Source organism: Temnothorax nylanderi, unplaced genomic scaffold (genome assembly GCF_030848795.1).
Source record: "Temnothorax nylanderi isolate EJ_2023f unplaced genomic scaffold, tnyl_v1.0 TNYL_tig0015_pilon, whole genome shotgun sequence".
Classification (NCBI taxonomy): domain Eukaryota; kingdom Metazoa; phylum Arthropoda; class Insecta; order Hymenoptera; family Formicidae; genus Temnothorax; species Temnothorax nylanderi.
The window spans coordinates 847,027-869,351 of NW_027249077.1; the positions used below are offsets into that span (position 1 = coordinate 847,027).

Consider the following 22,325-nt stretch of genomic DNA (forward strand, 5'->3'; position numbering starts at 1 on the left):
CAAAATAAAACGCACATCGACAACATATGCAATTCTGATCAACAATTTATTTTAAATCTGTTATTGATATTCTTGTGATTAAATATGATTTATTTAATTTACAGACAAATTTCAATACCTTCTCATATTTGCCTTTTTACATTTATTAATTAAAAATGTTATATTTTTGAAATCTCTCGTATTACGATCTCCGCCCGTTTATACAGAATTTTAAAATCACGCATTAGCTTTATTGTATCGCAATTTCTTTTATCTGTGTTTATTAATTATCGCGCTAATTTGTGTCGATAATGAACGTTGATATATCTAATTAAATGGCACTTTCAACGTTTCAACAAAGCCTCATTATATCAACTCCGGGCAAACGTCGAGAGTCCTTTTTCATTCGATCGTACGTTACACGTGTCGATTTCCGCAATCTCGCAATTTATTTTCGGGATTCATCGATCGTTTTCGACATGCTGGCGTAGCCTTCTCCGCCGCCGCCTCGTTCGACACGGGTTTCACGCATTCGACCGTATTCATATCGGGTGTCGTGTGTGCACATTGTTTAATTATCTTGACAATATTCGCCGATCACAATGGTCGCGCAAATGATTTATGGCGCAAAACGCCGTCAACGCGAAGCCACGGGAAGCGCGCGCGGCGCGTCGTAAGCTCGTGGCTGAACGCATAAAGCATTATTATCGAGAGCGGGACAAATGACGTATCTATAAACGGCGGTTTAATGCGAGTACATTTGCGAAACGTGCGCGCTGACCGTTAATCACACAATTTAATACGCGTCTGTCAGTGACGATTCGCGCAGCTGCACGCGCAATTCTGTTTTTGTTCGTGGGATCGCTTTTCACAACGATCTCCGTGACGAGACGAACGTGTTTCAGTTGCCAATCGCGTGTTCAATCTTAATAAAATATTTTGCGTCTCTCATTCTTTTATCTGGTCGTTTTCTTCTCGGAAAAAATCATGGAACGCTTGAAAAAAGTGCTATTATACTTTAACTAACTTTTAAAGTTCTCTGGGGTAACTTAAAAATATTCCATACATATTAATTTGTTAATATCAATGTGTCATATATTATTTTGAGTAAATACTCGTATTCCATGTAGGAGGGCGAACAGGCTGAAGCACCCGCGGCGGAACCACCACCACCGGAACCAACCCCGCCCCCCCCGGCGCCAGCCCCAACTCCTCCAACTCATGTACTTCCTTCAACGGAACCCGCACCAGTTTTTGTGCCGACACCGGTTGTTCCAGCAGCACCTCCAGCCGAAGGTGTTCCAGCAGCTCCTGCTCCAACAGCCGAGGGTGTCCCGCCGGCGGACGGAGCTGCGCCAGCACCTGCTGGTAAGTGCTTAGGCTTTAAAGATTTTAAAAATATGTGATACTTTTCAAGATTATATTCCCACAGTAATTTGTCCATTTTTTTAGAAACTTCTTTTTTTTTTCGAAAATTTAATACATGACGCGCGTGTATGCTTTATTTTTTTATATTTTATAATTTTCAAGAGAGCGTTAATTGTGTGTAGAAGGCACACCTGCAGCAGCCCCTGCGGAAGGCGCCGTACCACCTACGGAAGGTGCCGCGCCACCGGCAGAAGGAGCTGCACCTGCGGAAGGAGCAGCCCCACCAGCGGAGGGTGTACCTGTTGAAGGAGCACCTCCAGTCGAAGGCTCTGCACTTACCGCTGCGCCTGCGGAAGGTGCACCCGCAGAAGGAGCACCCGCAGAAGGAGTACCCGCTGCACCTCCAGCTGAAGGTTAATTTTGTCATATTTGTTTCTTATACCTGATTCCTTTACGTTAACGAAATGTTCAGTTCACAAAAACCAAATTGTCAAAAAATGAGATTGAATTATACACATTAATTTATTGTGACTACCTAATAGTTTATTGCGTAAAGATTAATAGATAACATATGTATTTGCAACAGAAGCAACTGAAAGTTTATTGAATAATCGATGGAGACTTTTTGTTGTCAATTTATAACGCTATTAGTTTATTCTAATTAATATTAAAATAATAGATTTAGGCAAAATATTCTGCTTGTCAGTAAACTCAAAATATTTGTCTTGCATGCTACAGTTGAAAGACTGATGTCGATCAGTCATTGCCAATTTTATACGTTGTCAATATTTGCTTTCAGTTTTTCGAATGCAAAAGAGTGTATGATTGATCTGTTACGTGAGATAGAACTTTTTGGTATCCTCCGTAAGACAAAAAAGAAAAATTGTGCAGGTGCGACACCAGCAGCGGAAGGAGCTCCTGCGGCACCGCCGGCGGAAGGAGTTCCTCCGGTCGAAGGAGCTGCTCCTCCCGCGGCTCCAGCGGAAGGTGCACCGGCTGCACCAGCCGAAGGAGCCGTACCTACAACTGTACCCACAGACGCGACACCCGCAGCTCCAGCGGAAGCTGCACCCGCGCCCGCGCCGGCCGAAAGTACGTGAAACATCTATGATTTGATTTATATTACTTTTCAGGTTACGTAACAAAATCTACTTTTTTTCACAAATCTGGCACTTAAACATTTTCGTAAACAATCATTGTTTTTATTCAAATGTTTTTTGAAACTGGACATATCACGGTTTCATATTTTGCGAGAAGCCACAACAAGAGAGAATAGAATTTTTCGACCGCCAGTTCACGTCATCTGACAAAATTGGCGTCGTATTAATTTTGCGTTTTTAACTTAATTTTTTAGCTAATCTAGTTTTGATATTGCGAGTTACAATCCGCATCAGAGGCAGTCCCGTGCTAAAGAGCGCGAAATACATCATGAACGGTATGTCAAAGCCACCAAGCATAAAAACGCAACGGACTAAAAAAAAAGTCATCGCATTCGACGGACTAAAAAAAGACGAAACTCCAGCGTCACTGGCATGTCGCGGACGAACTAATTATCGCGAACTAATTGTGTGCATCGATCAATCATCATCTACGACATTAGTGCCCGTACTACAATTTCGGAGGAAAATCGACGAGAGCGACTCTGTACCATCGGCTTATCATCTTAGCTCTAGTTAATAATTCTGCACTCGTACCTTGCCACAGCGGCTGCTTCCCACGTTAATATTCTCTCTCTCTCTTTTTCCCTTATGTAGCACCCGCATCGTAACTGGAAGGGGGGACGAGGGATCATCTTGCCGCAACTCTCCTCTCGTTGACGTCAAACTTTGCGGAACATCTACACGGCCAACGGTAAAGATGCGGATATAAGCGGAACCAGCGCCATACCCGACGTCGCGGCTCGCGCTTTTCTCTCGTCGTCATCATCATTATCATTACCATTATCGCCAGCATCGTTACCGTCATCTCCATTGCCGCTGTCGCCGTCGCCGCCATCGCCGCCGCCGCCGTCGTCGCCGTCGCCTCCATCGCTCACGTCTTGCATATTCATCACTCATGCATCACGAAAACTCGCACGTGCCGCACGAGGTTCAAAGGGAAAAAAAGAACAAAAAGAGAAGGAGAGAAATGTATGCACGAGAAAGGGTCGCGTGTCACGGACACGATATGTCTTGTGGTCGAGAAACGTTGGCTCGACGCGGAGCCCATATTTTCGCCTCACATCCGTCGATGAGAAACACGAATCCGCGCGTTAAAATGCGTCATTAAAATGCCGGGAAACGCGGGGGGAATGCTGTTTTTATTCGACGATGTCGCGATTGCTAATTAAGATTATATCGAGCGTATACATACGCACATTTCATCACGTTCGCTCCGTGCATCCGACAACTTTTCCACCGTGCGCAATCAAACGGTCGCTATACGCTTCGCGTTCTCAAACGGTATACGAATAACTAACTTCGCATCGGAATTCTGTAAATAATCCACGGCACGTCTCACATCACAGCTCTCTTTGCGCGGACATCGATTCACCGGAAACAGCTTCTGTACACGAGAAATTGGATTTCGTAATAAAAACTTTTCTTCGACTATTGTTACTTTTCTCGTTTAACAGGCACGTCCGCGCTGCCCCTCCATCCCACCATGAAAAGTTTATCTCGTTCTTTATTCGTAATTAGCTTGTTACGTAATCAAAAGACTCGTTGAAGCGTAATATTTATTTAGCGTAATATTCTTTAATATTATCGATATAAATTTTGCTTCCATATTTAACGTTTGACAATAACATTGTCTTTAAACGGCCCATTTATATGGTATACAGACCTTATTACTTCTTAGACCATAATTCAATGCTTATTGCCGGCGGCTGCGGGCTCTTTTGGGCTCTTGACAACCATTTGTTTATCGCCCGGGTACGTGTTTTGCTCTTTGTCGTGCTTTGTCTCGCGACACGTACTTATATACAACGGAAAGGCACAATAGATGCCCTTCATAATGGAGTCTACATAGCGCTGTCTTATTGTGCGTTCCATCATCGCGGAATCTCTTTGCAATTCGTGTGACATTTCCCGTGCGCGCGTATACACATATGTATAAAATGTACATATGTGATATACTCATATAAGAATACAGAAACAATCAGTATTTTATATTAACCAATTAATCCAAAGTCCTAGAAAGCTCTGACGTGTTTTTCCGTTTTAAATCCTTGTATAACTCGGATCCTAATTAAAAAATAAAAAAATTAATGATTCCTACCTTTTAATTTTTTTTACTTTTATTTTCATCTTTTATAGCTTTTTTCAGAATTATCCTTAAATATCAATTGTAATCTAAAAATGTTAATTAGGATCCGCGTTATACAAGTATTTAAAACGGAAAAACACGTAAGAGACAAATATTCAATTAATAAATAATTTCGTCTATTTTTTTAAATAAAATTTTTATTATAGATCACTCAAATAATAATTATATCGATTTATTTTACTAAAAAAATAAACAAAATTATTTATTAATTGAATATTTGTCAGTAAAAAGGCAGGGGTCACTTCTACTTTTTGTACCTCTACTTTCAACCTTTATATATTTTTTTCAGTTACATTCCACTAGATTTTCGGAGAGAGTAACTCTTTTTACCCCTATATACTAATTGAGATCTAAAAATTTCCATTAAGACTCAGTTCCAAAGATTTAAAACAGAAAAGCGTGTATATGGGCCTCTTAAAACTTAATGGATTAAATTAGTATTACGTATGATGGAAGACAAAACAAATCACGTATGAATGCGCGTTAAAGCCGATCTCTCATATAATAAAATTGTAACCGGCACAAAACATCGAGATTATAAATATACATCGCGCTATTGTCCATCGCCGATTATTTGATCTTCAATGTAAATGATAATTCACGCTCATGGCTGCACTCCAGTTAATTTCACGATCATACATCGATAATTAGCGTAAATGATTTCCAATAATAATTCTACCATAAAACACTAGCATGTTTCGCATAAATCAAAATTGGAAATGTAACAGGGCAACGCGAAAGTGTTTAATAATAATAACAATAATAATTTCATACAACGCGCGTCCATTATTAAATCATATAAAGTCGCAGGTGGAAAATCATTATCAATGAGCAATTGAAATATTCAAGGCCCAAATTCGCGTGGTGAAAACGAGGGATAAACAGGCGTTTGATACAATTATAACGGCTTTCACGTGATGATAATTGCGTCGGATAATAAAATTACAAATTACATATCGCGAACGTGTTTATTCTCGTGAAGGCTGTCAGGATCAAAAATAATCGTGCGACGCCAGGAGACTGACATGTATACGGGATGTCGACCGGTGGAAATATATATATCGCGTGGAAATCGAAACTATTTCCGTTTCCAGCGTGGCCGCAATGTGGGCTGAAAAGGTAAACGAGCAAGGCGGCATTTAATAACGATTATAATTTTGTTATAACGGGCTTCCAATTACAGCGGAGTTAACGAAATTGCAAATTGCATATCTGAACGCGATCAGAAATCAGAGCATATCATGCGAGGCCGCGCAAGGTCGACGGGATATCGATTCGCGAAAAAGCGGGGGAAAAAAAACAAAAGAAACGGAAGAGAAAAAAAAATCAGAAGATACGTCGCGCGAATTTAAAAACCGCTTTCCGTTCTCAGGATTCGCGCGTCGTTCGATATATCGTCGCGCGGGAAAAGCCTAAGCGCTTTTTAACGCTTTAATCCCGGGGCGACTTCACGATATGATAATTGGGGGAAATTATAAAATTGCGAATGACAGAGGCGGGCGACGTTTAACTTGCCGGCGCGTAGGAAATAATCGTGCGAGACCGCCCGTGAGAGATTGACAGGTAGTATACGCGTCGCGGGACAGGGACGCGGGACTCGCTCCGCGCGCGCCGAGTAAGCGTGAGAAAGAGGGGCAGGGGAGAGCGAACGAGGGAGGAAGAGAGAGAGAGCGAGGCGCGCGCACTTCACGGCGAACCAACCGTTGCCGCGCGCGACAGCGGCGCGCTTCAAATCAGTCGCGCTTCGACCTTCGTCGTGGAGGCACTTCGCGCGTCACTCTCTTTCCTCTCTCTCAGTCTGCCCGTCTTCGCCGTGCCGTCACGCCGCGTGCCGTCGTTCTCGCTCTACGGTCGCGTCGTCGCGAGGTGACGAAACGTCGATCAGGGACACGTCGCGAGTCAGTGTCGTACGACCGTGTTCCGGGGTTTTTTTTTTCTTCACGTCGGGTCAGTGCAAAAGGTACGCCATTACGCGAGAGTTCCACGCCGACGGCGGTGGGACGCGCGTCGCTCAGGGATCATCGTCGGTGGATGCTGCTCGCACGTCCCCGCGGCTGCCGCGAGATCTCGAGTCTCAAGGACCGCCCGGTAAGTACACGTACACTGTCGTACACACGCGCACGAGCCGCCGGCGCGGCGCGGCGCGGCACGCCGCGGCGTAGCGAATGCCATTCACGCCGGTGGAACGTGGAAGTCCCAGGTGAGAAACGCTCGCGGCGCGAACGCCGCGTCGTTTTCAAATTGTCCACACGACGCAATCACGTGACCGCGCGTCGCTCCGCTTTATTTCGGAACACATCCGCGATTATTCGCGGCTCCGTTTTTCTTGTGTGTGAATGTCGGACGAAAGCCGGAGGAGGGGGATCGATCTCATATCCGTCTTCGATTCCACGAAATAAGGCCGGATGACCGCGTAGCGATAAGCACGTCCGTACATACGTACGTTTTAACTTGATTAACCTCTGCGGTACCGGAGGCCCAATATTAGGCGCTGGAGTGCCGTCTTTTTCGTTAGTTCAACCCACTGACAAGGACAAAAATGTTCTAGCACTAAAACTAAAAAGCTCGTCCAAAAAAGGGGCCGGTCCTGTAGAGGTTAAATGAATACGATACGCCGAAACTTTTTATTCGCGCGACGTAGCTCTCGATGTACACCGTAGCGTAAATAGAGACGCGTCAGAAAAACAACGGGAAGCCCGGTAAAAACTACTCGTCGAAAGCGCGGGGTGTTTGTTGCGCTCTTCTCAGATAAACATTGTTCAACGTTTCGCGCGACATGTGTTTTTTTTTTCTATATTTATGAGCGGATTCCCTCGCGTCCTCCGAATTGACGCGTAGGTGTATCGCGACGAACCGGGAAACGGGGCTATTCTTAGAACCCACTCCGGTCAGCGCGTTCTCGCGCGCGGCAAAATTTAGATTGCTCATTTGAGCGTGCAAAATTTTTCATATCTACACGGAGAAAAATACACACTCCGGGAAAAATCCGGGGAACGCGCTCTCGCGCTGCCGCCCTTTGCGTTCCGAACTGCAAATACGCTGACGGGAGGGTAGAATCGCGACAAAATAGAAAGCGCGTATTCTATTTGCGTCTCGACGCACCCGGGCCCGGGCACGGGTGAGCGGCACGAATTGAAACTAGTATTATTCGAGGGCCGACGTGCTTTTTTTTTTTTTCGTGATAGAACCAGTCGGTACGCTATACATCATTTTCGCCGTATTGACGTGGAATTATTGACACAACGCGCGCCTCTCCGTATCAGCATTCTGTCAATGTTTCCGCATGAAAGGAAAAAAACACCACAATAACAGCTTTATTTCTGCAAATGAGATACGAGATCGGAATGTATGTAGAGTATTAAAAGTGTCCTTGTTTCTCGTCCTGTTGATGTTTACATATCGTTCGTTCGTAATATAAAATCTCCGTTGTTTTGCTCCAGCCGAGGAATGAAATGGAAAGGACGTGTCGGGTTCTCGATGGCTAAAGTCGTTCACCGTAATAAACGTGCTCGCGCTTATGGAACAAGTTCCGGAGATAATCCGGGAAAAGCAGCGCGTATTCCAGCGCTACACGTGACTGCCTCATTCTCGTATAACGCCGGCAGCATATACTTAACCTTTGCGCAAACGTAAGAAAAGAGAATCCCCCGTCTCTTGGGGGACTTGTACGCGAGCGCGGACCCAATGTTTTTCCGAGAGATTTAAATGCCTCGGGATCTGATTATAACGCGTGCCTGTTTCGACAACGCGCGGAGGAAGAGATTACGCTGGCGGTGACAGAGACCGGGGGTGGAGGGACTGGGACACGGAGGGAGAAATAGAGAATTCTGCCGGTTCTTTCCGGTCGTACCGGTTCGAGTTGTTCGCAGCCTGCGAAGGAGACGCGTGGATAGACAAGCGAGTACATCAGAGGAGAAGTAGTTAGTCAACAAGAAATCTCCGTCGTGTACAACGTCGCGCGACTTCCTATCCTGCCGCAATCCTGAACTATTCAATGGTTATATCCACATCCCGCAGTTTCGATCTCATTCAAATTAATTCTACAGCTGCAGTAACTTAGTCGTATACGTAAACCGCACATTGAGGCTTTCATGTCTCGAATATTATCTTCATGTTCGCGTTTGAGGAACTACGAGAACTTTGCGCGCGCGTGTATGTGTGTATTTAAATTCTTAACTCTCTTTTACAGTTTATATAATAATCATCCAATAAGAATATTTATAGATGATTGTAATAATGAAATAGGTAAGAAATAGATTTATGCGATTGAAAAAGAGAGACCGAGAGAGAGATTTGAGTATTCTTTTTTTTTCTTATAGAAGAAAACGCAAAAATTTCGACAAGTACAGCGGCGCATGTGAGATTAGCAAACTTGTTGCGTAAATTATGCATTTGTGCGGAAATTTAGTTACATGCCCTTAAGTAACGTGTCGGGCTAGTAAACTAAAACATCCCGCGGGTGTTCTCTATATCCCATCGGGACAGCGAAATATTCCGCGCGCGCGAATGTTGGAGTACACATCGAACAGGCACTCGCGTTAAAGCGACGTTTGTGTAACACCGGCCCCACGTGTGTCTTCCGTTCTCCCGGGATATTGCGTGACGGTCGGGCACGCGGTGCAATTCGTGGTTTATTCGAGTCTCGGAGTTGTCGCCCGCTCTCCCGAAGCCGGGAGCCTTCACCTCCGTAATATCCGTTATTCGGTTCCGCGAGCTCGGAAGTTGCCGCGAACGTTGACGGGATTTATCTCTCCCTCGGCCGAAGTTGTCGGAGAAATAAGGCGAGCCTTCCGGTCGACGCGTTGCTCGCCGGAGCGATGTGACGGGGTTCAAATACAGGGTCTTATGAAAGAGCTTAGGCATCCTGCACACGAGATTCGTTGGCGCTCGATAGAAATTCGCCGTCGCGCTGTTCCCGGATTAAAGCGAAATCGTTTCACGGAATTGTAAACAGGTAGTTTTAGTTTGATCCCCTTTGTGAAATAAGAGAATATGTGGAAGATTATATAGGGCTCAATTCTTGAATTTATTCGCAAGAGAAGCGTATATGCGAAAATTCTGCTCTTACACAAACGTTGCAAGTTGATTGGTTAAAAGCTATGCGATAGCCAATTGACTTGCAATTTTCTGTAAGAACAATATTTGCGCATACGTTTCTCTTGCGAATGAATTCAAGAATCGGGCCCTGGACATAATTTTGCAGTGTGGAATTAATTCTAAAAAACTTACTTTTTCGTTCGAGTTTTCACGAAAAATCAGAAGTAAAATTCTGCGCCAACGTTGTCTCAAATATAATGACTGAACTATATAACTCTCCTCAAATATAATTTCATGTGTTATACGCGATTTTAGAAAACCTCCTATCCACGTGATGATCACTTTGCACGGAACTAAAAATCACGAAAATGATGTTTGGCTCCTTATTGCCTAACTGCATCCATATTATAGAAGAACAGGACATATAAAAAAGTTTTTGTTAATCACGATGTCTCATGTAGTGGACGTCTCGTAATTAACATGGAAATAGGCGTGATATTTTTCACCAACTGTATCAACTACGGGTGTAAAAGGAGTAAAAAGTTTTTGATAATATTAGGTACCAGATGAGAGAAATGTAGCATAGATGCTCCAGAAATACATTTAAAGTGCACGTAGCATCGCATATGAGATTGAGGAAGCGCAGAAACGTGTGGCTGATGATTCCAGTTTGAAGGCATTTTGCGGTTTTCGTGGCGAGGAGTTAAGTGAATCTCTCGCACGTGAAAGAGAAACAGACACGGAAAGAGAGGAGAGAGAGAGAGAGAGAGAGAGAGAGAGAGAATTGCACTGAGAGTCATTTTCTCGTTATGCAGAGCACCGACTCGGCGAAAGGATTTAGAGTAACGATTCAGCATAGTTCTTTCGCGCATTTCATATTCATCGCTCTGGCGTCTCGCCGCCTTGAGGCTGCCCCTTAAAATAATCTTCGCCACGGATCTAGGCTGCCGCGCGCTGAATACGTCGTATCGCGAATACGTTTCTAATTTGATTTACCTTGGTCGCCGACGCGGCACGGCGCGATAAATTTACGCCGACGTTAAAAGATCTAGGCCTGGCGGTGCCAACGGAGTATCGCAAATCACGGCGACGCCGACGGAAACTGGTAATTCGCACGCCGACGATCTCAGTGGTCCGTCGGATTTAACCCATCGTTACACGTTGAGAGTTTTTATTTCGACATATTTTTAAATTATTTTCACAAACAGTATTTTTATACGATATAAATTTTAATTTCTATGAGAAAGAAAACTTTTATTGTCTGAATAAAACGAATCCTTCTTAATTTTGTAAGAGGTTTTTTGTGGAATTACGTTTCTTTAATATCAGCCGATGCTAAATGTATCCAAATACATTTTCAAGTATTCTCGTATTTTTGTATTTGGTTTATTGGGATGTGTTTCTTACGTAAAATAAATGTAAATGGAAGTTCTTGAAACCCCATAAGAGAACAATAAGGTATATATCATTTATATTTTCAAGTATAGTAATCGTATACGCAGAACATATTCCGATACTGGGAGGGGGGAGGGGTGAAGTAATATCAGTTTAGAGTATACGAAGAAGCGGGTGTGCAGATAAATCGCTGGTATAGTGATAGATTGTGCGAGGGCGACACGCTGCCGGTGTTGCGCTTCAGCCTTCGCCGTCGTTGCTTAACAGTTGCTTCACAGGTGCGATACACCGAGTGTGCTCGTTTTGAGTGTCAAGTGTCTCGTTATCGTCGTTATCTGGCGCGCATTAGCTATAGGTACCCGCGTCATCGGCATACAGCGCAGCGGTTGCCCTATACGTGCCGTCAGCAGCTCGCAACCGACGGACGGGACCGACTGCGATGTTCCGTTCGTTCATTTCTAACGCGCGAAACAACGTGCGGAATTATATGTCGCTGGAATACGTGCGGAATTATATGCCGCTCGACCTGGCGCGAACTTGCAGTGAAACTTAAATTAAATCCTGAACGACCCTTCCTTACCTCGAGACCCCGTCCCGGGGAGATCCTGTTTAAAATTTAACTCCGGTGCTGAAAGAAAATGAATATTTCTCCGGCGTAAAGTAGCGCGACGCGGGATCACGTTGCGCATCTCTCTTTTATTTCCGTCACCGAACGTAACCAATTTCCGTTCCGGGAAAGATGTTGGAAGAGAGCTCGCTTTTTTTTCAAAGCATACTGATACAGCTTTTTGCTATAATAAAGCATGCATACACCAAATATGAAAATTGTTATTATTTTGATATTATTATATTTTTATTTCGATTTCAAATGTTAAATGTAATTTTCTTACCACACATGGCAACTTTACAGATAGTGAGATGAAGATATTTACTCTTACTATTTTAAAAAAAAATATAAAACGAAATATATAGAAATTATAAGTGCGAGCAAACATGCTACGCAATCGTTTTAGAATATATTCTCTTCGTTAAATGCGAACTCCGAGAATGCATTCTAAAGTGATTACGCAGCTGTTAAGCGATACGTGTCGCACCTTGCAATTAGAGATACCTACGAGCCAGGAAGCCACGCGCTCTCGCAATCTTTTTGTCGCCGCGCCGTCTCGTTCTCCTTAATTTCGCTATCGCGAATATTTGTCGCTGTCGACGGAGAGAGATGGCCATGGCGGCGATGTTACGTGCCAGCTGCTGATGGTTAACAATCACTTCGAATGCCGCGATTACGCGCGTTCCGGTGTCGAGTATTTCGTGGATGTCGTTATCCGAGCCCGTGGTCATCATCATCATCATCGTCGTCGGAGACCGCATCACAGGTGCAAATTCGTCTCGCACTCATCGCAAAATTAGGAATGACGGATGCGATCCGACACGCGCCGAATTGTTTGCGCCGAGTTAGTCACTGTTCAATCAGAACACCATTTTTACGGCTTCTCCCTTCTACAAATCTACAGACTTACCTATTTGACATCCTTCAGTGCCAACTATATTTATCTCCTCTGAGAAGAATAGGCCTTGAATATGTTAGGCATTAATGTTCAAAATGTTCTATATATGTATAATATATCATAATACCTGTCTCTCGCTCTCTCCCTCCCTATTTCCTTTTTTTTATTTTTAGTATATATTTATCCACTGAGCTTGTTTTTTTGCCAATTAAACGCGTGAGTAACATTCGTGTGTCATCCATTCACCGATCGATCATGACGAGACAAATTGTTGTTTTATAGGTTCATGCATGAATTATGAATATGACACTTAAAAAACGGTTGTTACAACATCCTTACAATTCTTCGTTGCATTATATTAAGTTAGGAAAAGCTTTTATATAAATTTATATGAAATCTTTTCGCTATATATAAACGCGTTTTTTGTCAGCTCTCGCGAGTTTGCGAGATAGAATTTCGCCACTGGCTGACTTTGAAACTCATACGAATCGATTCGCGGTTCCTATTCTTGCGTTCATATTTCACGGAATACGATCCCGCATACAAGAAATTAATTCAATTGTCCTCAGCTGCCTTGTTTTTGAGTAACATTGTGGAACAATCTCGTTATACCCCGGCAGTCATATCGTGACTCGAGGCGCCATTCGTTTTTTACCTGTTGCAAATGCAGACAGACGGACAGGGAGGATGGGAAAGCGAGCTGGCTAATTTGCCTACGTTGCATTCATTCGTAGCGCGTAGGTTTTTTTTTTGCCGAAATAATTGCCCCCGCAGATTGTGTGTCCCTGCGCGAACGGGAGAAAAGTCAATATACACCTCGCGGCAATGCGCAACTTTCATTCCGATATAACGTATCGACACGCGTGTTATGTATATGGATGAAGGTGAGGCGTGTACGAGGAAACGAATACCCGCGACGCAATGTGAGAATGTCGTAAAAACGCGCGTGATGACAGCAAGATTAGATCAGGAATTTAAATATCTCAATTATTTTGTCATCGGAGTTTGCGATCGTAGTTTGATTAATATTTTTATGAGAGGCTTCTATTTTGGGAAAGGGGGCAGTGTTACATCTGTAATTTTTATCACATTATGTTTTACATGAAGAAAAAGAGAAATACGTAAATAACGGACCTGAGGCGAAATGCGGTAGCGTCGCAAACTGACCTACATCTCCGCGCGCGACCACTACTCGCGAGATAGCCCTTAATGAAAGCATTAAAAATAAAAACATACGGCGTTGTCCCCGAGGGGTCGACGGCATTCCGGTTTCGATCTTCCGTCCAGTGTTTGTACACTGAAATTGCGAAGGTGCACTCTTGACTCCGAACGCGTGGCATTCTTACCGGTCGCACTTAATCTTCTAATTTGCCGGAAAATTACGTGACCCGTGTGTAACGCTCCGTACATACATACCGGAAGTTTCTACGGTACACGATCTTACTTCTCGTCGTCTTCGTGAAAATCGTAGTAAGGTCGCGAGAAGTTCAGCACTCAAAAGTTTCATGAGATAGGAATGTTTCATTTCGAAAATATTGGAATTGTTTGTTCCTACATTTCCCTCGTCTTCTCGAGATTAACTCTTATTCTGGAACAAGCCAAGTTAACAGGCGACTGCTAAAAATGTGTACTATTCTTAAGAATCAAGATTATTTTAGCTGTAATAAAATTTTCATTTCACAAATGGAGGGAAGATTGGATGAAAGATATTGATTTTTTGTAATATTTTAAGGATTAAATGTGAAGTGATTTAGATGGATATCTTTTGTGAAGAAAATAAAAAAAAATAAATTTCGTAGAGAAGACAATCTGTCGTTATAGCTAGAGCGATCATAGAATGGATGCGTCGCGATTCATTAACATTGTGGTATGAGGCTTGCGTGTGAAGAATGTAAAATAAAATAATTACATAGTCATTGATCGGCCGTGGTTGAGCGTCGAGAAATGACTCAGTACGATTAGCGTCGATTGGACTTTGATATTATGACAACATAATTCTCTCATAGTAACGTTCTACTCTTTACACTCTATTCCTCTCTCTCTCTCTCGTAAAAAGCAAAAGTAGAATGGTTTTAGGCATTTTTTCTTTCAAGCAGGTGAAATAAGCTCAGCGTGCAACGGATCGTTAAGTTAATACTTTAATTGTACGATTAAAGTTTAGACAGTTATGTCGTAATTGGACGAGGACGTAAAAGAGACGTCGGAACGTAGTATTTAAAATTGCAACGCGAGAGTTTACGATCGAAAGCGCATCGGCTATTACGTGCCGTGCGTGCAGCAACATGGATTTAATGATGCATTATCTCGCGCGATAAAGAGAGGCGTTTGTAATATTACGTCATCTTTCCATGCAGTGCGCATTCCCGTATTTCCCGTGTGGGTCGCACGCGAATGATCGGTCGTGCGCGTGAAACGGAGGTGAATGTGCGGCGTCCGCGAAGTCTACAACTGTCGCAAGAAAATTACACGTGTCGTATCGGATAGAGTAGTCAAGCCTATATATTAAAAGATCTCTTTTTATTTTATAACAAATTTATTTAGAACGATGCTCACGATGCGTGACGGATTTAATATTTCTGCACGGTTAAAGCCACATATACGTGTAAATCCACTAAAATACAATGCAATGCGGCATATCGCGCGCGCAGTATCCGCTTTGAGCGAAACAGCGTGTTCGCGATCAAAGCGTATTTATTTATTTAACGACTCCGAGTACACAGAAAATTTGTGGTTTCCTGCGAAATAAAATGAATGTTCCGCCTCTCATTGTACATATAAATTTTCATTGGGCGACGCGAAACAGAATCGCGTAAGATTTATCGCATTGCGTTTGTGATTTCACGCTTTTGTTTACGTGTGCAAAATGTTGCACGCGGTGTAGATTTACCGGCTGATTATCGACTCATTGCTTTATTCTAGTATTTAACAACAAACAAATCTCGGGTTAAATTGATTTACTATATTTTCGAATTACGCACAACATATCTCACTTTCATTACTTTCGCTATTTTTATACATTGTTATGTAACGTCGATTTATCTTATAATTAGAAATATTGGCTTGTTGACATTTTACAACATTTTTTATGCCGCATCATTACGTGCTCCTGATATCCGCGCTTCATTAACGCCGTTTCGTTTCGCCCGATCGTTTTTCTCAAGCCCTCGACAATACGAATTTCCGCGTCGGCACATTAATTAAAACATATCTCCACGATTTACGCCTCATTAATTTCGTCGCTCTTATTTCGGTATCTGCGTGAGATCACGGATTGTCCGATGGCCACAGGTAGTCGGCTAATTACGCTAATAGCCTCTTGTGCCGTTCGATGTCGCCGCGACTTCTCGTAACCCTTTAAATCTCGCTGATTCGCCGCCTTAAAAGGCAATCCTGCTCCGCCCTTCTTTTCCTCTTCCTTTTTTATATCCCTCTTGCCTCTCCATGCAAATTTGCGGTATGTTGCCTGGTCCCTCTAACTATGCCGCCAATTAAAACACTCCTTTTCGAGTAGTATAAGCAATGCGGGTTCCAGATACATGTACATAGCATATATGTGTAAGATCGGATCGCTTAAAGGCAAACGCGCCTGCAGGCTCAATGCCCTAGAAAGGCTTCAAAGACTGAAATAAATATTTGGTTTTTAAAGTCCAAGTATTTTTTGCTTTCTTCCTTTTCGATCGGGTAATGATTTAAACATTAGAATATTTAAAGCATGGTACGCGGAAAAACAATTATTTTTCTTAAAATAAGATTGTTAGTGGAAAAACAATAAGACCAACCTTTATTGCAACGTGTGTATATCACCTCGTTATACGTATATGTAGATAAGTCAATTAAAAATAGAATTATGAATGTTATGGGATCTAAGTAAGAGTTACGACAAGACCTTCTAAATGCTCGTGGCATTGTGAAATTTTATGAACAAAGTTAACGCGGAAAGCATCGTCGCGCATGGCGAGCACGTTTTACGACGTGTCTCGGCATCCTTTGTGCGCGAAACTTTTCAGTATTTTCCGATATATGTGCGGTAGTATGCGCGTTGCGGAGATGCATGATACTAATACGACTTGCATAGTTTACATATTCATGTAGATCCGCCCGCTAGACTCCCGCTATTTCCATGTGGATAGGCAATGAAAAGGCTTTTTCCATGGCTTCCACTTCAAAATATCGTCTAAGCGAAATCAAGCTGCTTCTCATCTCTCCATTGGACAAACCATATCTCTTTGATGTTTATTTCTCAATTTTACCATATGGCAGCGCTTCGAAGGTTTCCGAAAAATGTTAATTAAAAAAATTTGGATATGTAATTTAAATATAAAAAAATTTTTTTGTTTGATGTGTGTGTGTGTGTGTGTGTATATGTGTAAAAAACACAGAAAACTTGCGGCATTTCGTATTATATTCATTTAGACAATGCTTCACTCGTGGATAAAATTTTGCTCGTATTTGGCAAACTAAGGCAGTGAATTTAATCATAGAAATATTATATTGACCATATAAACATCATATAAAGATTTTTTTACGGTTGCCGAGTCTTAAGAAATGTCACATTGCGTTAGTATTCCGATTATGCAACGCGAATTGTAAAGCGATAATTACGCGCCGTGAATTACAACGAGAATCCAATTAAAGCACTTAAATTATCGTTAATCCTAACGCAATATCAATTACACTTACGAGCGCACACTGCAGTCCCGTTGGAGTGCAACGAGAGATATGATCGTAATTAATGGGGCAGTTCGAGTTTACATCTCGTAAAGACGGGCTTCCATTTCAAAGGATAAACCTACTACTAAGTACTATTAAGTGTTATGCGCGCGCGTGGAAAACATTATTCTTTATAAATGCGCGTATTACCGTTGTGTCGCGGTGGGAATATGTATATATCGCAAGTGCGATGAATTTATATGAGCCAGCGATTCGCAGCCGAACGGAGTCGCGTGTGAATTTAATATATTTTCGATCTTGTCATCTCGAAACTTCATAAATAATTCCGCTGAATAATTCAAACGCCGCGACTGAAGTTAGCGAACCGAAAGTGTTGTACACCGCGAGAACTGTGCGTGGGCGTGTTAAATGAAAGTTAAGGCCCACGCCGAGACACGAAACAACATGACGTATCGTGATCGATCCCTTCTTTCTATTCCCCGATGTCGTTTTTCAAAAACAAAGTTCATTGAACGGAAAGTAAGTAAACATTTTTAATTATTGTTAATTTGAAAACAAATCTATTAAATTTAGGAGGTATTTTAAATTGGAAACTATCCAGATGTACGCATTTACGGCGAGATTGAATCAACTCTGAAGTTTTAATGATAAAAAGAGTAGGTAACTTTAAAAGGTTCAAAACTTTAATTACGACGCGCGATCTCATTGCAATTTCGTACACTTTGATCGTGAGTAATGTCATTAGATAGAATTAATCTCTACCAATGATCAAATATTCAGAGCTCTTCGTGCGCGAGTTTCTCATTTTTAAATGGTAGTTGACTCGTATTAAAAATGACAGAGTAAGATCCAGAGAGAAAGAATGAAGATTGCTTTAAATACATTTCGCGCATCGACGACAATGAAAATTGAGTTAAACGAAGTTTTACCAAAGTATCAGCTTCTCGTTTAAATTAAATAAAGCGGGGCGAAATCAATACGAAGGAGAGGGGAGGGAACGGTCAGACAAAATTAATTGAAGATCGGAAGCGCGCTGCCGAAGTCTAATTTAAGCTTCCTTTTAATTCAAGTTTATTCGAGTCACGTGCAGAACATTATACATCATTTACTGCGAAATTAATAGTTAATTAGCGAAAGTATATTGAAAAACTATAACGAGCGTAATCTCTTAAGCCAAAATTCTAGAAAAAATATTAGTAATATCATCACGTGACAGATTTTATGTACGGAATATACTAATATAATAGTATAAATTATATATATACAATATTTACATATAAATACGATTTATTATAAAATATTTATTCCCTTATCTTGCGATATATGTATTTCAATTTTTGCGCAGCATTGAATTTTGACATTTTATATCCGTTGTTTTCAGTGATTTAAACGTGTATCTAATCGATCCATCAGGAACGCCATAAAAGATTGGCGACACGTATTAAAGTAAAGACACGGAGCCAATAAACTTGCTCAACGACGTAGCAAATTAAATTATAATCCGCAGAAAAAAGCGCACGCAGGTGCGCCGAACGCACTGATATACGACGTCGCGTCGCCCCACAAACATTATAATGCACAACCGAGCGTTAAGTTAATCGCGAATCGCTCGCCGACGCTTACCCGTTGATAAATCGCGCGGACTAATGTTCTTCCGCTACAGCTATGCATTTTCCCAACCGTGAGCGTTTCCGTCGTGGAAAACGTCTCAATACACCGTGCACATGTTCGAAAAGTGTCTACCTTCGGTCGTCAGAGCTAGTCGCCCACACACGTACGTAGGCATGTACGCGCGTGCGTGGGCGCGTGGCCGGTATGCCTACCTGCGTTCCAATTATAAGGACCCGTTCACAACGAGAATCGTGCAGCGAGATTTCGCGTATGGCTGGGTTTCGCGCTCACGCAATCGCGCTTTCGCGCCGACAGGCAAGGCATCGCCCGATGCCGCATGGCTAATAGATACGTTGACGTAAATCCGACCGCGTGTATACGTGTGTAGCGACGCGTATATACGCTCGCCAGCCGCACGCTCGCTTCGCCCTGTCTCTGTCTCGCGTATCTCGACCCGTCCTGTTCACGTTGCATTAATTCAGAGTTGCGTCCTCGCAACGCGTTCTCGGCGAGATGTGTCAGCTGTTGTCACGTGTAATGAGCGATTGACCGAAAGTTGTCCCCCAAAGTTTCCAGTTCGAGAGGCAAATGATTGACAATCCCATTTGTTCGGCGCGGTAGAGCCTGCAGACGTGAATTGTAATGTACGCGTTGGTGACGGTGTTACCGAATTTTTAAATATTGTTCGCTGTACTATGCAGATTATCTTTCCGCTGTTTTAAACAGATAAAAGATGGATACTTTCGCTTCGAAATAAAGATTTGCGAGTAAAATTTATGCTTTTAATAAGGTAAACAAAAGTGTCTTGTTAGCTTTGTGGCTTCGTGTTAAAACTTTTATCGTGTGATTTTTTACACGTCGTGTGTTCAAGTAACGACGCTTTTAATATGTCTACGAGAAAACATGTAACAGCGAGTGATGAATATTAAAAGCATTTCCGCGGGGCACGACAAGACTGACACGCGCATCTCAGTTAGAGATCTTTTCCACGATTCTCGATAGACTATTACTTCCGGTCATTGGTTCTTGCACTGGTTTAATTGACAACGCATCGATCGGAATTGCATCGTGAATCAGCGGATCGAGTGTACGAACGAGAGAATAGAGAGCCATTTAACAGAAAAATTTGCTCGCTCGTTTGATCGTGGCGTACGATTTTTCCGTTCATGATGAAAACCCTTTTCGAGGAATCGAAAATATTCGTTAATTGGATGTTGCTAATGACGACGGGATGAGAAAGAGAGAGAGAGAGAGAGAGAGAAAGAGACCCAGGCAAAAGCGCGTAAATATTCGATATAATCAACGCTTCGTTTTCGATTCAGCGATTTTAAGCGTTTCTCAGTACGAAACTTATCTTTTTCTTCATATGGTGTATTAGATTTTAATTACGAAAAGACTGTCATGAACAATATCCTATTTGCAGAAAAAAGGAGAGGAGGAATTAAGGTCGATGCTTGAATATATATATACATATAAATATATATATATATAAAATCTCTTTGTAATATGATTATTAAAAGAACATGGTCGTGGATTCACTTTCGTTCATCATCCGATTATGATATTCGTTTGTAACACACAGGTAATTAATTTGTAACATAATCAGATTAAGTATTAGCATGAGATGAAAAATGAGAGATGAAAAACCTGATCTTTTCTCGCGTTTTTTTTTCACAAGAAATCCGTTTATGCATGCTATTTTGCTAAAACGAAATAGGAGAACGCCATTTATTTTTAACTCTTCATAAAGTTATATTTGCATCTTGCTGTTTATTATACTAGAACGACGAAATAATTTCATTCTATGTGTAAATATATGTATGCATAAACTGTTCAATTTATGAAGACCTTACAAAATAGTAAAATTAGTAATTATTTTCTCGAATTCTAAATTATACTTTGTATTCCTTTGCGTCTTCAATTGACAGAAAAACATTTAACTGTTTTGCTTCTAGAGATTCATTCACTCTGTATAAATTTGTAGAAAATCTTCTAAAAATATTACAGCCATTACCCTGATGTCAATTAACTATAATTACATCGTTCTTTAGTTATCACGATTATCGTTGTTCATTCATGTCGAAATATCGTGGCGGGAGGTTTGTCTACGAACGGATGGCGATCCTCCTCCGCTAGGAATCGTACGCCTAGGCTCTCAGGTATTTATACCTGCTGGGAAATAAAACCTGTCGAGATTCTTCTGAAAGGACAGAATTACGTGGCCGGGCGAACCTGGCGTGCCGGTGGGTCTCATAATATTCAGGTAGTAGTGAAGGGCAAAGGGAGAAGAGAGTGGTCAGGGTTCCTATCCTGGTTTAAGTATAATCCCCTTTCCTGGCGAACGCGGGCGCGAGAAATCACCGAGTCGTAGCAATGCACGTTGCTTTTCTCCATCCGTATATTAAATGCGACATCTGAGCGACGCAAAGCTTGTAGAGAGAAACCGCAATAATTCATATACCGAACTCTGTAAAATAATTTGTCCGATGGCATCAGTATGAGTACATACGAACAATTTAATTAGCACAAATGTAAGGTATTAATCTGAATAAGGTATTACTCAGAATTCGCCAAACTTTTTACGCAAGACGTATCTTGAAAAAGTCTTTGTAATTTGATTTATGAACACTATACTTTGTGATACACTGATACAAACATAAATCTCTCATACATCATATAATACTTATAATAATCTACAAATTAAAAAGAAATTATAAGTTTTGAGTGACGATTTTTAAAGGTTATAATAATATTTGTATATCTTTTGGTTGACTTAATATCTCATATAGCGACGTAACGAGCATAAATCACTATTTTTTTTTTACCGAGATGAGTAATGGACGGTTATTGCTTTTATTCACCGATGTTAATTGCGATGTAAGGTCGTAGCTAAATCATATTTCACACAAACTGTCACGGAGACGTGTCCTGCGATGAGGAAGAATCACCTGTTACGCCTCCTAAATCCGCGGGGAATTTCTTTCCGACCGTTCGGATTCTTTCGTAGACGTTACTCGCATCTCCGCCTCCGGGGTGTTCGTACCTTGAAACTCGAATTTTTTACTCGAAACGTTATTTCCCCGCATATAAGATATGTACGTAGTCTCGCACACACGTGCTATTCGTTAGAAGACGCGCTGTGTTGGCACGGCCGCGGCACTCCGTTCTTTCATGGAAATGGTTTTAACCTCGGAGGAGTATACTAGATGTCTTCTGTTAGGCGTCCCAATCGTGGGAACGACCTCATGGCACGGTTATGCTAAACTGTATAGCTATCTCTTTTTAATAGCTCAATCGCCCTGTAATTTTCCAATTTAAACTATTAATTATTATTCTACATTTATCTTTCTTTTATTACACAAATCACGAAGTTTCTCTCTATATCCAATCCCAAAATATATAGAAGCATCTGTTTTGCTCTCTTAAATTGAGCTGTAATAATTTGACATGATA

General features: G+C 41.9%; 2 protein-coding genes across 5 annotated transcripts in view; both read left to right on the plus strand.

The window, feature by feature from the left end:
* The first annotated feature begins 966 nt into the window (after nt 1-966).
* On the plus strand, nt 967-3,938 carry LOC139768372 (uncharacterized). Its single transcript, XM_071698491.1, has 6 exons — nt 967-984; nt 1,110-1,347; nt 1,530-1,760; nt 2,239-2,439; nt 2,702-2,782; nt 3,102-3,938. The coding sequence occupies exons 1-6, from the start codon at nt 967-969 to the stop codon at nt 3,113-3,115; spliced, it is 783 nt and encodes a 260-aa protein (XP_071554592.1). The 3' UTR covers nt 3,116-3,938.
* Nucleotides 3,939-6,206: 2,268 nt separating this feature from the next.
* Nucleotides 6,207-22,325, plus strand: part of LOC139768255 (CD151 antigen) — a 116,450-nt gene continuing 100,331 nt past the window's right edge. For all 4 annotated transcript variants that reach the window (XR_011717320.1, XR_011717319.1, XR_011717321.1 and 1 more), the window contains exon 1: nt 6,207-6,741. The gene's annotated coding sequence lies outside the window, so the exon portion shown is untranslated. The remainder of the gene's footprint in view (nt 6,742-22,325) is intronic.